The sequence below is a fragment of the Stegostoma tigrinum genome, chromosome 38 (genome assembly GCF_030684315.1).
Source record: "Stegostoma tigrinum isolate sSteTig4 chromosome 38, sSteTig4.hap1, whole genome shotgun sequence".
NCBI classification, from domain to species: Eukaryota; Metazoa; Chordata; class Chondrichthyes; order Orectolobiformes; family Stegostomatidae; genus Stegostoma; species Stegostoma tigrinum.
The window spans coordinates 17,770,403-17,785,159 of NC_081391.1; the positions used below are offsets into that span (position 1 = coordinate 17,770,403).

At 46.6% G+C, this 14,757-nt stretch overlaps 1 protein-coding gene across 1 annotated transcript in view; it reads right to left on the bottom strand.

Moving 5' to 3' along the window:
- LOC125447020 (SH3 and multiple ankyrin repeat domains protein 1-like) overlaps positions 1-14,757 on the bottom strand; it is a 241,740-nt gene that overhangs the window by 208,788 nt on the left and 18,195 nt on the right. The window contains exon 3 of the mRNA XM_059640702.1: positions 3,081-3,284. Within this exon, the coding sequence (XP_059496685.1) occupies positions 3,081-3,284 (204 nt within the window). The remainder of the gene's footprint in view (positions 1-3,080; positions 3,285-14,757) is intronic.

A 14,757-nucleotide genomic window follows, 5' to 3' on the forward strand; every position in this document is an offset into this window, starting at 1 on the left:
CGGGAGCTGCAGATACTGGAGAATCCGAGACAACAAAGTGTGGAGCTGGATGAACACAGCAATCCAAGCAGCATCTTAGGAGCACATTGTAGCCTCCTGTTTTCTCCAAACTATCTTCAGCTGATTCCAAATGCTAGGTCTTTCAGGCCTAATAGCCTCAGGGCAAGCTCTCCTTTCATTCAGGGTCAAATCACTGATGAACCCGCTTCTTAGGTGCAATCACGGGTCCTCCTTTTAGACTCAACTCCTGCATATCAAGCCTCTTCCTCCAAGGAACAAACTCCACCACAACAGGTTCTCTGTCCCTTCAGATCCACCTCCTTTATAATGCTCCATACAGGCCCTGTACACCCTTCATCAGAAAAAAAAGGTCTCAAAAGGATCTGAAGAAGGGTCCTGACCCGAAACGTCAGCTTTCCTGCTCCTCTGATGCTGCCTGGCCTGCTGTATTCCTCCCAGCCCCACACTGTGTTATCTCTAACCTCCACTCTCCTTGTTGATAGTTATCCCTTAAACAACGTCACTGAAGAAGACTACCCGGTCTTTACCAACTCCGTGTCTTTGGGAGCTTTCTCCGTGCAAATTGGCAGTTGCGTTTCCTAAATAACAAAAGCTGTTGTGATTCGACAGTAATTCATTGGCTGTGGATCGTGGTCTGAGGCAGAGAAAGGTGTTGTAGCAAAGAAAGATTTGCATTTGTATTGTACCCTTCACAATCTCAGGACACCCTGATGGGGTTTCTGAACTTTGAAACACTTTTGAAGATGTAGTCACTGTTGGAATGCAAGAAGCACCAGAGCCAATTTATTCTCAGTCAGCTCCCACCAATATCAATGTGAACAATGGCCTTTCTCTGTGGATGACAGCTCTCTGCTTCAAGGGGCTCCAGAGGCTCACAATCCTCTGAGACAAGAAATTGCTCCTCATCTCAGGCTTCAATTGGCGTCCCTTTATTCTGAGGCTATGCCCTTTGATCTTAGACTCTCCCACGAGGGGAAGCATCCTCTCAGCATTTACCCTGTCAAACCCCTTAAGAATCCTACATACTTCAATGAGATCAGCTTTCATTCTTATAAACTCCAGTGAGTAGAGTACCAACCTGTTTAGCCTTTGTCCAAAAGACAATCCCTCCAGAACAGGGATCAACCTGTTTAACCTTCCCTGAACTGCTTCGAATGAAATAATATCTTTTCTCACATAAGTGGTCCAGAACAGTTCTCCAGACTTGAACCCAGGTCCAGAAACAGAAATTACTGGAAAAGCTCAGCAGGTCTGGCAGCATCTGCGGAGATAAAGCAGAGCCAATGTTTCGGATCTGCTGAAGGCGACCATTCTGAGGAAGAGCCACCGGACCCGAAACGTTGACTCTGCTTTCTCTCCACAGATGCTGAGTTTCTCCAACAGGTTCTGTTTCTGATTTCTGGCATCTGCAGTCCTTTTGGTTTTTTTTTGGTCAGAGGTTGGGACACTAGCAATGTACCACTAGAGCCCTTGACCAGCCCTTATGATCACGGCAATAACTGTGGAATGCTTAACACAAACAAACAAATTGAGGTGCCAATTTATTCAGTGGGAGCAGGATGTTGCAGATATTGCTATGGGCAGCTTAATTGGCTTAGCAATCCTATATGAAGCAAGCTTTTATATTCCTACATAAACATAAAGTGATAAATTTGTTTCTCAGTGGATTTCTTTTTCTTAACCAAAATTAGGATCTATCTTGAGCACCACGGACAATAGGGAGAAATTCAAAACCATAAGCTTTTCCGAATCAAAGCACATAAATGCACAATTCAATGATTAGATGACAGGAAGCTGGTGCAAATAAATGTGGAGAGAGATGATTGAACAATTAGGGAACACTTGAGTGGGCTTTGCAATTCTGTAGACTGCACGGAAGAAGCTCACTTTTCAGCTTTTAATCTGCAATTCAGCACCCTTACTAGAAAGTTGAGAATCTATTTTTCCACAGCAGCGTCTTGAGGACACACTTTGTACACTGCCCTTCCCAGTTCTGGTCAGAGTTGCTGTATCTCAGAGAGCAGGCTAAACTGAAGTCCCGTCCATACTCTCAGGTGGTCATACAAACAAAAGCAACAGACATTAGTCTTGAAGAAAACCAGGGTCTAACAGTCAGTCAGAGGTAGTAGGAACTGTCAATGCTGGAGTCAGGGGTAGCATAGAGTGGAGCTGGGGGAACACAGCAGGCCAGGCAGCATCAGAGGAGCAGGAAAGCTGATGTTGCGGGTGGGGATGCTTCTTCAGAAAAAAAGGTCTCAAAAGGATCTGAAGAAGGGTCCAGATCCAAAACGTCAGCTTTCCTGCTCCTCTGATGCTGCCTGGCCTGCTGTGTTCCTCCCAGCCCCACACTGTGTTAACTCTAATGTCCGCTATCCTTGTCGAAAGTTATCCCTTAAACAACATCACTGAAGAAGACTACCCGGTCTCTACCAACTCCGTGTCTTTGGGAGCTTTCTCCGTGCAAATTGGCAGTTGCGTTTCCTAAATAACAAAAGCTGTTGTGATTCGACAGTAATTCATTGGCTGTGGATCGTGGTCTGAGGCAGAGAAAGGTGTTGTAGCAAAGAAAGATTTGCATTTGTATTGTACCCTTCACAATCTCAGGACACCCTGATGGGGTTTCTGAACTTTGAAACACTTTTGAAGATGTAGTCACTGTTGGAATGCAAGAAGCACCAGAGCCAATTTATTCTCAGTCAGCTCCCACCATTATCAATGTGAACAATGGCCTTTCTCTGTGGATTTGGTTGATGGATAAATACTAGCCAAGGAGAACTCTTGTCCAAACTATTGCCTTTAGGTGGACTTGCTACCCTTCAGGGACAGCGCTCCCTACCCACCCCCCCAACCCGTGCGACACTCCTGACGCTCTGCATGACTGCACTGCAAAACTGTCTATTTGCCTGTACCTCCTGACGCAAAGATGCCTGCAAACAGCATCCTCAACTTTAACAATGAAGCTGCGCCTCCATGTTAGTTTGCGCCCCCTACCGCCCTGGCAAACCACCCACCACCCACCACCCCAGTGCTACAATCTGGGACCCATTTGCCACTCTCACCTCCAGATAAGGCACTCCCTTCTCAAAGGACTGTGGGTATTCTCGAAGCAGCTTCTCCTCATTCAGAAACTTGGCATCGCGTCCATTAGTTGCAGGTTGGAACAAGCCATAATTTAGCACATCCTTCAAGCTCTCGTTTAACGTACACAGTACCTGTTGCTTGGCAACCCAAATCGTAGCATCAGGGTTAAATCGAAGGCATTTCTGTTGTAAGAGAGTGGAGGGAGAAAACATTGGATTTTTATTTCAAGGCTGAGAAAAATTATCCCATCAAAGCTCCTGAGGGGGAAAATACAATTGTTCTTTGTGGAAATGGGAAAATATGATTTAATAATAAACGAACAAAAAAATGCTCATTTCAAAATGGCTGCCTCGGGGACTCGTGAGGGGGAGGGGAGAGCAATCTCAGGATTGCAGCAACACAGGAAGGAGGCCCTTCAGCCCATCATTTTGTGAGAGTTCTCCAAGCCAGCAATGGGCCTTTGGGCAGGACTTATACAGCTAGTGGTAGGGTCCTGGGGAGTGTTGCTGAACAAAAAGAGCTGGGGGTGCAGGATCATTGTTCTTTGAAAGTGGCATCATGCCTAAACAGGCTGGTGAAGAAGGCAATTGGTATGCTTCCCTACATTGCTCAGATCATTGAGTACAGGACTTTATGCTGTGGCTGTACAAGACATTAGTGAAGCCACTTTTGGAGCACTGTGTTCAATTCTGGTAACCCTGCTATAGGAAGGGTGTTATTAAACTGGAAAAGGGTGCAGAGAAGATTTGCAAAGATATTACCGGGACTGGAGGGCTTGAATTATAATGAGAGGCTGGATGGGCTAGGACTTTTCTCCCTGGAGATTCGGAGGCCAAGAGGTGACATTACAGAATTTTATAAAATTAGGAGGGGCATGGTTAGGATAAATAGGCAAGATCCTATCCCTGGGATGGTGGAGTCCAAAACTAGAGGGCACAGGTTTAAGGTGAGAGGGGAAAGATTTAAAAGGAACCTAAGGGGCAACGTTTTCAGGCAGAAGATGGTGTGTGCGTGGAACAAGTTACCAGAGGAAGTGGTGGAGGCTGGTATAATTACAATATTTAAAAGGCATCTGGATGTGTACAAGGATAGGAAGGGTTTACAGAGATATGGGGCAAATGCAGGCAGATGGGACTAGGTTAATTCAGGTCTAATGATGACCATGAATTGATTGTCAGAAAAAATCCCATCTGGTTCATTCACATCTTTTAGGGAAGGAAACTGCCATCCTTACTTGGTCTGGGCCTACATGTGACTCCAGACCCACAGCAATGTGTTTGACTTGTGATTGCCTTCTGGGCAATTAGGGATGGCGACATCCTATGAAGGAATTTTAAAAAAACTGTCCTACAATCTTCAATGAATTTTGCACCTAAAAATGGTAAAGTCTCCATGGTCACTGAGAAAGAAAGAGAGAGAGAGAGAGAGAGGGAGAGGGAGAGAATGACTGGTGGTGGTTTAACCTGAGGGACACCATGTGAGGGAAGTGGTTGAATCCTTTGTGGTCACCTCAACTGGAGTAGGAATTGAATCCACACTTTTGGCATCAATCTGCGTCACAGATGAGCCAACCGAGCACTACCCCCAGCTCTCTCCGCTTCTCTCCCTCGGTACATGCTTCCTCCTCCCACTGGGATCATGGTAGACCAACCAATGATCTCTCAGCTGCCTGAATTGGTCACCAGAAGGCAGACCGGAGCTTTGGCTTACTCCCCTGGTGGCCAGGAGCTCCCATCCCTGCCACAAAGCCCCCTCACCCTCCTGGGGGCTTCTGATCCCTATTTGACCCTGACCATAGAGCTTCCAGAGTGGGTAGAGAAAATCCAGCCTCAGAGTTTCTAGAGCCCTTTCCCAATCTGGTCTGGCCTTCCACTGGCTCCCATCACATGTGGCATGGTAACCTCGGAAGTGGGCTTGCAGTTATAAAAGAAAAGGCAACATAGAATATTGGAGCAGGTGCAGGCCATTCGGCCCTTCAAGCCTACTCTGCCATTCATGGCTAATCGTGGCTGATCATCCAATGTAGTTCCCTGTTCCTGGTTTCCACTCCTCCCCCCATACCCTTCGACCCCTTTAGCCCTAAGAACCATATCTAATTCCTTCTTGAAAACATCCAATGCTTTGATCTCAACCGTTTTCTGTGGGAGACAATTCCACAGGCTCCCCACTCTCTGGGTGAAGAGATCTCTCCTCATCTCTGCCCAAAATGGCCTATTCTGTAAACCTTAACCTGTTAGCTCCTGGCTCTGCACTTGCTGATGATGGGGACATCCTCCCCATGTCTACCCTGTCTCGTCCTCTTGGAATTTTATGGGCTTCTATGAGATCCCCTGAGCTCAAAGAATTAGCAATTGCTGTGGCAGGGCTTGTGGGAGGCAGACAAAAACACAGCCTGGACTGTGTCATTCGCACATTCAGAGAACCAATGACTTCTTTTTTAAAAAAAAACTAGCAGGTACCCCACTTTAAACCCATTGAAATCTCAGCCGAACCGATCATCAGCTGGATAACTTACAGCCAAAGTTATAGCTGTCTTCATTCATCATTTGCTATGTGCCCCCCAACCCCGTAGCTCCAGTACCTTTCACACACAGCTGCATACCCCCTACTGAAAGCAAAACAGAAGTTTCCCTGATAAACTAGCATTTTTAATAAGTCCTTCATAGACCAGGCTCAGTTTTCAGAGCCCATTCTGCCTAGACTCGCTCAGGCCAGGTCACAGTAGGGTTTGAAAACAATAAACTGGAAATTCTACCCCGCAAGCTGGTGATTTAGCAAATATTAGAAGCTCGGATTGCTCCAGAAGAAAATTGCTTCAACAAATCAGCTCGAAATCACAGAAGGTTAAAGACACACATTCTGGGTTGGGTGTCAAACTCCGTTTTTTGGGTAGTGGATTTGACTGATTTTTTGATGCTTTGGACTGGGCAGCCGTGGAATTAAAGGAAACGATATCAGATCCTGCTCAGAATCAGCAGGATGGACAGAATTAAGCAGATTCGGCCACGAGTAGAAGTTCAGGAATCGAGGCATCAAAGAGAGAGAAAAAAAGTGCCAAGTACAGACACTGGAAATGAAGGCACAACTCATCCTGGTAACAACTGAAGGAGAGATCGAGGGGGCAAACACGGAGGGAAGTAGAAAGAGGTTTAAAATGAAAGGGTAAATGTTGTTACAGTCTCAGCGGGCTACCTGCTCAGTAAAGAGGGATGAGCGGTAAGGATTTCAGCTGAGGTTAACTGCACCTTGTTAAGAGGTGAGGTTTGGTAAGTCGAGATAGTCAAGGCAACCTCAGGAGGTGTGTGGATCGAACCCACGCTAATGTCACAAACTGACCATTCAGCCAACTGAGCTAAGTAGAAGAGATACCAAGGGGCTGAGAGAATGCGTGAGAGAGACTTGCTGAAAGAAATGTCAATGGTTCCACAATGCCCAGGTGGAAATAGCTGATTGATACCAGTTATATATTTATTTTGCTCACTGTTACTATTCTTTTCACTGCCTCTCTATTCCATGCTAGAACATTCCTCCTGTTCAGTCTCTTGACCCATCATTGATAACTCCTTGGCCTCACCTCACCAGTAGCCCCCAGCACCCAAACTGGCACCGGCCCACTCCTATCAAAGCCCAAACTCCATTCTCCCTGATATGATGGGCAAGGATGAGCGCCAACACGAATGCACAGAAACATAGAAAATAGGAGCAGGAATAGGCCATTCAGCCCTTCGAGCCTACTCCATGATTCAATATGATTATGGCTGATCATCCAACTCAGCCCCCGCCCCCCGTTCCTGCTTTCTCCCGACCCTCTCTGACCCCTTTAGCCCGAAGAACTATACCCATCTCCCTCTTGGAAATGCTCAATGTTTTGGCCTCAGCTGCTTTGGGAGAATTCCACAGGCCCATGCAGTTCCAGTCAAGGGAGAGGCACTGGTCAGTTGGAATCCCAGTGCCATCGCTCAGGGGCACAGTTTACACACAGTCAGCGGCTTGGCCATGGTCTGTCAGCCGCTTGGGCCACACATCTGCCCGAGTACAGACCACACAAGGGGTAGGCAGGAGAACACAACTGAGGTCTCAATCAGATTAACCACCATCTCACTGAATAGTAGAGAAGGCTCAAGGGGCCACTCCCACTCCTTATTTGTACTTTTCCAAGTTTGAGGCAAAATACAAACAAAGTCTTTTCTACTGACCATCAGTGACCAAAGGCCTGGTATTAAAGAGCGCATTTATTAAAATACCCAACAAGACTGGGGTCTGTTCCAACCCAACTGAAATAAATTGGTAACAATAACAAAGTTGCTAGAAAAGCCCAGCAGGTCTGGTATCATCTATGAAAGGAAAAACAGAGGTAATGTTTCGGGTCCGGCGACCCTTCCTCAGAACTCTGTTTTTTCCTTCACCTAATGTTCAAGTATGTACATATAGAGGGCGGCACGGTGGCTCAGTGGTATAGCACTGCAGCCTCACAGCACCAGGGACCCAGGTTCGATTCCAGCCTCAGGTACTTGTCTGTGTGGAGTTTGCACATTCTCCCTGTGTCTGCATGGGTTTCCTCCGGGTGCTCCGGTTTCCTCCCAGAATCCAAAGATGTGCAGGCTAGGTGGATTGGCCATGCTAAATTACCCATCATGTTCAGGGGTGTGTGGGTCATAGGGGGATGGGTTTGAGTAGGACGCTCCAAAGGGCAGTGTGGACTTGTTGGGCCAAAGGGCCTGTTTCCACACTGTAGGGAATCTAATCTAATTTAATAGCCATGTCTTGATCATGTAAGAGATGCCTTTGGTTTGTTTGTTGGACATATTTAAACTTCCAATGTTTGTTTGTTCGCTTCATATGCGACTGAACTATGTTTGTGACTGTGTATATATAAAGGTTTTTTTTAATGAATGAAGTATATCTTTTAAATAAGAAAACTCATGTGTTGGCACAGTCTTGGTGGGCTGAAGGGTCTGTTCCTGTGCTGTACTGTCCTTGATCTTTGAGTAGGCCATTTGGCCTCTTTGATCCTGCTCTACCATGCAATAAGATCCAGTTGCAGCCTTTATTCCAACTTCCGGTCTGCCCTCGTCTCCCTTGCCAGTCAAAAATCTAACTCAGCCTCAAATGCATTGAAAGACACAGCCTCCACAATCTGAGAGAAACAATCTCTCCCCATCTCCATTTTATAATGGGAGAGCCCTTAATGTGAAATTGTGTCCCCAAAGTTCTCGACTCTATCACAAGGAGAAAGGGATCACCTGCTCAGTCAAGCCCCTTCAGAATCTAACACATTTCAACATGTTCACCACTTCGCATCTCCAATCAGACTTTTCCTCCATAGACAACCCCTTCGTCATGACACAGTCAACGTTACCAACATTTTATTCCAGCTTTATAGATTTCACCACATTTCAATTTCTCATCTGTGATTGTAAGCTTTGAACTTGTGTCAATGGATCATTAGTTCTGACCACTGGATTAGTAACATCACCCCCCTGTTATTGGTTCTCTGAATGTGACAATGACACAGTCCAGGTTGGACAAGTTATGCTGCAGCTTTATAGAACTTCAGTCGGGCCACGCTTAGAATATTGCATACAGTTCTGGTTACCACACTAGCAGAAGGATGTGGCTGCTTTGGAGAGGCTACAGAAAAGGTTTGCTAGGATGTTACCCTGTATGAGAGGTTTTATTTATGAAGGAAGGTTGGAACGAGTGGAGAGATAGTAAGAGCTGCCAATGCTGGAGTCAGAGATAACACAGTGTGGAGCTGGATGAACACAACAGGCCAGGCAGCATCAGAGGAGCAGGAGAGCTGACGTTTCGTGTTTCTTTTCACTGGAATACACAAACTTGAAGGGCACCTAATAAATGTTTATAAGATTGTGAATAGCATGGACAGTTTGGAAAGTATGAGGCTTTTTCCCAGGGTGGAGGGGTGAATTAGTAGGGGACACAGGTTCAAGGTGCAAGGCTGGAAGTCTAGAAGATACGTGTGAGGTCGGTTTTTCACACAAAGGGTGGTGAGTGCCTGGAACATGCTGCCAGAGGAGGGGGTGGGAGCAGACACAACAGCAGCGTTCAAGGAGCACTTGGACGAATAAATGAATAGGAAGGGAATGAAAGGAAATATTGATCCTGGAAGTGAAAGTGGTATTAGTATGGAAGAGCAAAATGTGGTGGACAAAGCTTGGAGGGTGGAAGGGCCTGTTCCTGTGCTGTATCGTTCCCTGTTCTTTATTCTAACCACTGCAGTCCATGTAGTATTGATAGACCATCTATGAAATTAGGAAGCAGTTTCAATATTTTGACCCAAGGAATAGCAATACATTTCTAAGTCAGGATGGTGAGTGGCTTGGAGGGGAACTTGGGGGTGGTGTTCCCACGTATCTGCTGCCCTTGTCTTTCTAGTTGGAAACGCTATAGGGTTGGGAAGGTGCTGTCTGGGGGTCTTTGGTGAATTTCTGCAGCGCATCTTGCAGGTAGGACCCACTGCTGCTACTGGTGGAAGGAGTGGATGTTTGTGGATGTGGTGCCAATCAAGAGGGTTGGATGGTCTCAAGCTTCTTGAGTGTTGTTGGAGCTGTACCCATCCAGGCCAGTGGGGAGTATTCCAGGATTTGTGCCGACAGGCTTTAGGAGTCCAGACATGAGTGACTCGCTGCAGGGTTGCTAGTCTCTGATCTGCTCTTTTTTTAAATTCATTCATAAGATGAGGGCATCGCATTTATTACTCATACCTAATTGTCCAGAGGACAGTTAAGAGTTACATACTTTTGCAGCCACCGTATTTACCATATATACTCAAGTAAAAGTCGATCTCACGGAAAACTCCCCATTTTGACCAAAAAATCCAGAATTTTCCGTAAATCCCGTGTAAAAGTTGACTCTAGTTTTTTCACAGATAGCACATTAATGTTTGTGAGTCAAGGTACTACATGATTGAAATCATCAGTGAGACTGTATGGGTGTCAAATGTCTCATAAGTTTTTTTTAAACCAGAAATAAAATGTTTGTTTGAAAAACTAAAACAACGGTGGATGAGAGAAAATGGAGGAAAATGGGAAGATTAGGTGCCAAAGTTGAAGACACATTGGGTCAGAGTCAGGCACTCGTAGAATATTGTCATATACCTAGATAACAAAGTGTGAAGCTGGATGAACACAGCGGGCCAAGCAGCATCTTAGGAGCACAAAAGCTGACGTTTCGGGCCTAGACCCTTCATCAGAAAAGCCTGAAGAGTCTAGGCCTGAAACGTCAGCTTTTGTGCTCCTAAGATGCTGCTGGGCCTGCTGTGTTCATCCAGCTCCACACTTTGTTATCTTGGATTCTCCAGCATCTGCAGTTCCCATTATCTCTGTCATATACCTAGTTGAAGTTTTGAAATATCTTCATCTGGAATCCACAAGACTGGAGGTGGATGTAGGGAATGGATGCACGGAAGTTTGGAATTTACGACCTGGAAAAGCTCGCCTGGGACTAGTTTACATCACATCGAGTGAAGAATGCTGTTGATAACATCCAATCACCTAAAACTGACGTGGCTGTAATTCCCAGCAGACGTACAAGTGTTTTCCAACCAATAGATGTTAGTATCAATGAGCCATTTAAGGACATATAGTGAGAATGAAGTGGGATAACTGGATACGTGATGGAGAAAAAAAAATGACACAAAAGGAGGCAAGCACTGATCTGTGAATGGACCGTCGATTCATGGAAGGAAATAAAAGCCGACACTATTTTCAAATCATTCGAGCAATGTGTAACTTCAAATGTATTGGACAGTACATCCATGGGATGACATAGGTGAAGAAGAAATGGATGATGTGCTACCTCTGACAATGGACAGCGAAGATGAAGGAGATCCATGCAATGATACCAATCATCCTCATGTTTATGAAGCTTTATTCGATGTAAAAGATGATGAACAGTGCGATTTTGCAAGATTTTAACAAATTTTGTATTTGACACATTTGATTTAAGATGTACCATGTAGTTGTAATTTAAAGCTATATTACATTTCAATTTCATATTTTTTCTTGTTTAGAGATGAATTGGGCTTCTGCTAATGATATTTTGGGCTGTAACATGAATATCAGCCCCTCAAAATTAGTATTTTTGTAATAGTTGGCCTCATCAATTTAACCTTAAAAAATAGGCTAAAAATTTTTACACGAGTATGGATTGTATATGGCGAGTCCAGTTCAGTTTCTAGTCAATGGTAACCCCCTGGTTGTTGACAGAGAGATTCCATTATTTATTTTACAAAGGATACAAACCTACCATGATTATTTACACTCTGAACCCCCAGTACGTTCCCCTGTAACTGTAAAAGATGTAACACCTGCCCACTCACCACCTCCCTCACCTCCATTCAAAGCCCTAAACAGTCCTTCCAAGTGAAACAGAGCTTCACCTGCATCTCCTCCAACCTAGACTACTGCATCTGGTGCTCCCAATGTGGTCTTCTCTACAACAGTGAGACCAAAAGTAGACTAGGTGACCATTTCGATGAGAATCTCCACCTGGCCCAAAATGCCAACCTAGCCTCCCAGTCCCTGCCCATTTCAACTCGCTATCCCATTCCCCCATCGACATGCCCATTGACACGTCCTCAGCCTCCTCCAGTGTTGCAGTGACTCGGAATGCAAATGTGAGGATTGTCACCTTATCTTCTGTTTGGGCACCCTACAGCCTGGAGGACTCAACTTTGAGTTCCCCAGTTTCAAATAACCTTGCCATCCATCACCCTTTTCCCCTTTCAGCCCCACTTCCTGCCTTCCATTCCACCTTCTGACCCTCCCTTCCAGCCACCAACCAGATTCCTCCCTCCCATTGACCAATCAGGTTGTATCGACTATCAGTGTCCATCTATCACCACCATTCTGCTACCCTCCCCCACCGTTTAGCTGCAGCACTCCCTACCCCCACATCCACTCCTGAGGAAGGGTAATAGCTGAAACATTAACGTCACCCTTCCTCCACAGGCTGCCTGGCTTGCTGTGTTCTCCTGTTTGTCCACATTGAAACAAGCCAGGAGTAAATAAACATTGGCCCTCAGTGTCATTACCATCCGTCTAGATTAGGCCAATATGCATCGAGGTTTAGAAGAAAGAGAGGTGATCTCACTAAAATGTATAAAATCTTGAGGCATTTTGATGCGGGTGGATGTTAAGAGGCCGTTGCCCCTCATTTGGACAAAAGCATTAGAAGGCAGGGTTTAACAACTAGCAGTGTCCCATCTACAGTGGAGATGACAATAGGTTTTTCTCTCTCTGAGGGTCACAGGCTTGTGGAATTCTGTTCCCCAGTGCACACTAGAGCCTCCACCATCAAGTACATTCGAGGCCAAGTTAATGAGCTGCAAAGCATGGAAACAGACCCTTTGGTCCAACTGGTCCATGCCTACCTGATATCCGAAATTAGCCTAGTCCCATTTGCCAGCATTTAGCCCATATCCCGCTAAACCCTTCCTATTCATGTACCCATCCAGATGCCTTTTAAATGCTGTAATTGTACCAGCCTCCACCCCTTCCTCTGGCAGCTCATTCCACACACACCACGCTCTGTGTGAAAATGTTGCCCCTCAGGTCCTTGTTAAATCTTACGCCTCTCACCTTAAAGCTATGCCCCTCTAGTTTTGGACTCCCCCACCCTGGGGAAAAGACCTTGGCTGTTTACCCCATCCACGCCCCTCATGGTTTTACAAACCCCCTGTAAGGTCATTCCTCAGCCTCCGATGCTCCGGGGAAAATAGCCCCAACCTATTCAGTCTCTCCCTGTAGCTCAAGCCCTCAAGCGCCAGCGACATCTTGTAAATCTTTTCTTCACCCTCTCAAGTTTAACACCATCTTCGGATGAGTGTGGCGGAGGGAAGTGGAGGGTGTGCAGTATGGAACAGGCAGCGTTTGATCCGCAAACAGATGAGGCATCATCAATGTTCTTATAAAGCTCCAAGAATCCACACATTCCAATTGCCATGCCGAATCCCATCCCAGCACTCCCCCTCCCGCATCCAGAAGTCACTGGCACGCACAAACACTCAGAGGGAAACAAAATTAATTGGGGAAAGGACGTAGACCACAATCTTCATCAAAGACCAATTTCAAGGGGCCGAATGGCCTACTCCAGCTTTTAATTCTTGTCTCTGTCACCATTTTGAAATTTCAAACTTGAGCCTCCTAGCCTCAAGGTGTTCTGGGGAGGAGGGGGGCAGACTGGGCTCTAAATTTCCTATCTGTGTAAAAACATGTTTGCTGATGGGTTCTCTCTGAATGTCCTACACTGAGGGAAAGGGAGTTGGTCAGCAGTGGTTAGCACTGCAGCTTCACAGCACCAGGGGCCCGGGTTCAATTCCAGCCTCAGGTGACTGTTTGCGTGGTGCTTGCACATTCTCCCCGTGTCTGCGTGGGGTTCGATCTGGTTTCCTCCCACAGTCCAAAAGATGTGCAGGGTAGGGTGGATTGGCGGTGCTAAATTGCGCCAAAGTGACCAGGGATGGGCAGGTTTGGTAGGTTAGACGTGGGGATTGGGTGGCATGCTCTTCGGAGGGGCGGTGCAGACACAATGGGCCGAATGGCCTGCTTCCACTCTGTCAGAACTCTATGATTCTGCCTCCTTTATTCTGGATGGTCTTCCAAAAGCGTCCCCTCTCATCAACACCAGCAATTCCTTTTTAATCATGTTGAACTCCATCAGTTCACCCCTTCATCTTCTCGACTAGAACACACAAGTGTTAGCCTTCCCGCACACCCCCACCCCCCTCCCCAGCCTGTGCCTGGTGAAGTCTTTGGCAGCAGACATGTCATTATCCATTACAAAGCAGTGACAGCCCCTCTGTGCAGGATCTGAAAGGTTATATTATTGTATTTGTCACACCAGCTCCCGCAGCCTTTAATTAAGTTACCCAGAGAACACTAATCTAGCTCTGAATGATCCAGAGACCCCCGCAGTCCATCTCCCAGAGGATGTGGGGACATAATACAAAGCCCAATCAGACAACGGTTGTGGGGAAGGGGGCGACACACGGCCAGTGCTATTACAGAGACAGCTGTTTGGTAGCCAATTATTCGCGTTGCTGTGGCAACCACAACGCAGAGCTGATGGGCTCCTCGCTCCAACCAAGAGATTCAAGACGAGGGAGCTCAGGCATTAACCCTCCACCCTCTTCAACCTTTAATATCGACCGAGATGGTTAAGGGGGCCCTGGATTAGGTAGGAGGTGGCAGTGGGGTGGAGGCTAATGGGCTGAGCCCCTCCTCTTTTCCCTGTCCCTAGGATTTGGGGTCCCAAGGATGGGCAAATGAAGGCGGGTGGGGGCTAAGAAAGAGAGAGAGGATCTTTTTTTGCCTCCTGTGCCACCACCTCTGCTGATGCCGTTCCCTGCCCCTTTCTTTCATGCTATGCATTTCCCCACAACATCCCCTTCCTAACTCCACCCAGCCCCCTTTTTCCACCAATACCCCAGCTCCCTGCATCTATGTATTCGCCTCAAATGTGTCAGTGCCCTGGGCAACGATCCCCTGGCTTCTGGTCAGATGCCCCTGCCTTGAGACAAGATAATGTGTAGAGGGGGAGACACAGAGAGAGAGGGATACGGGGTTTTGTGGGGATGGGGGGGGCAGAGAGAGGGACAGGGTGGGAGGGACAAGAAATAAAAATCAGCCACAC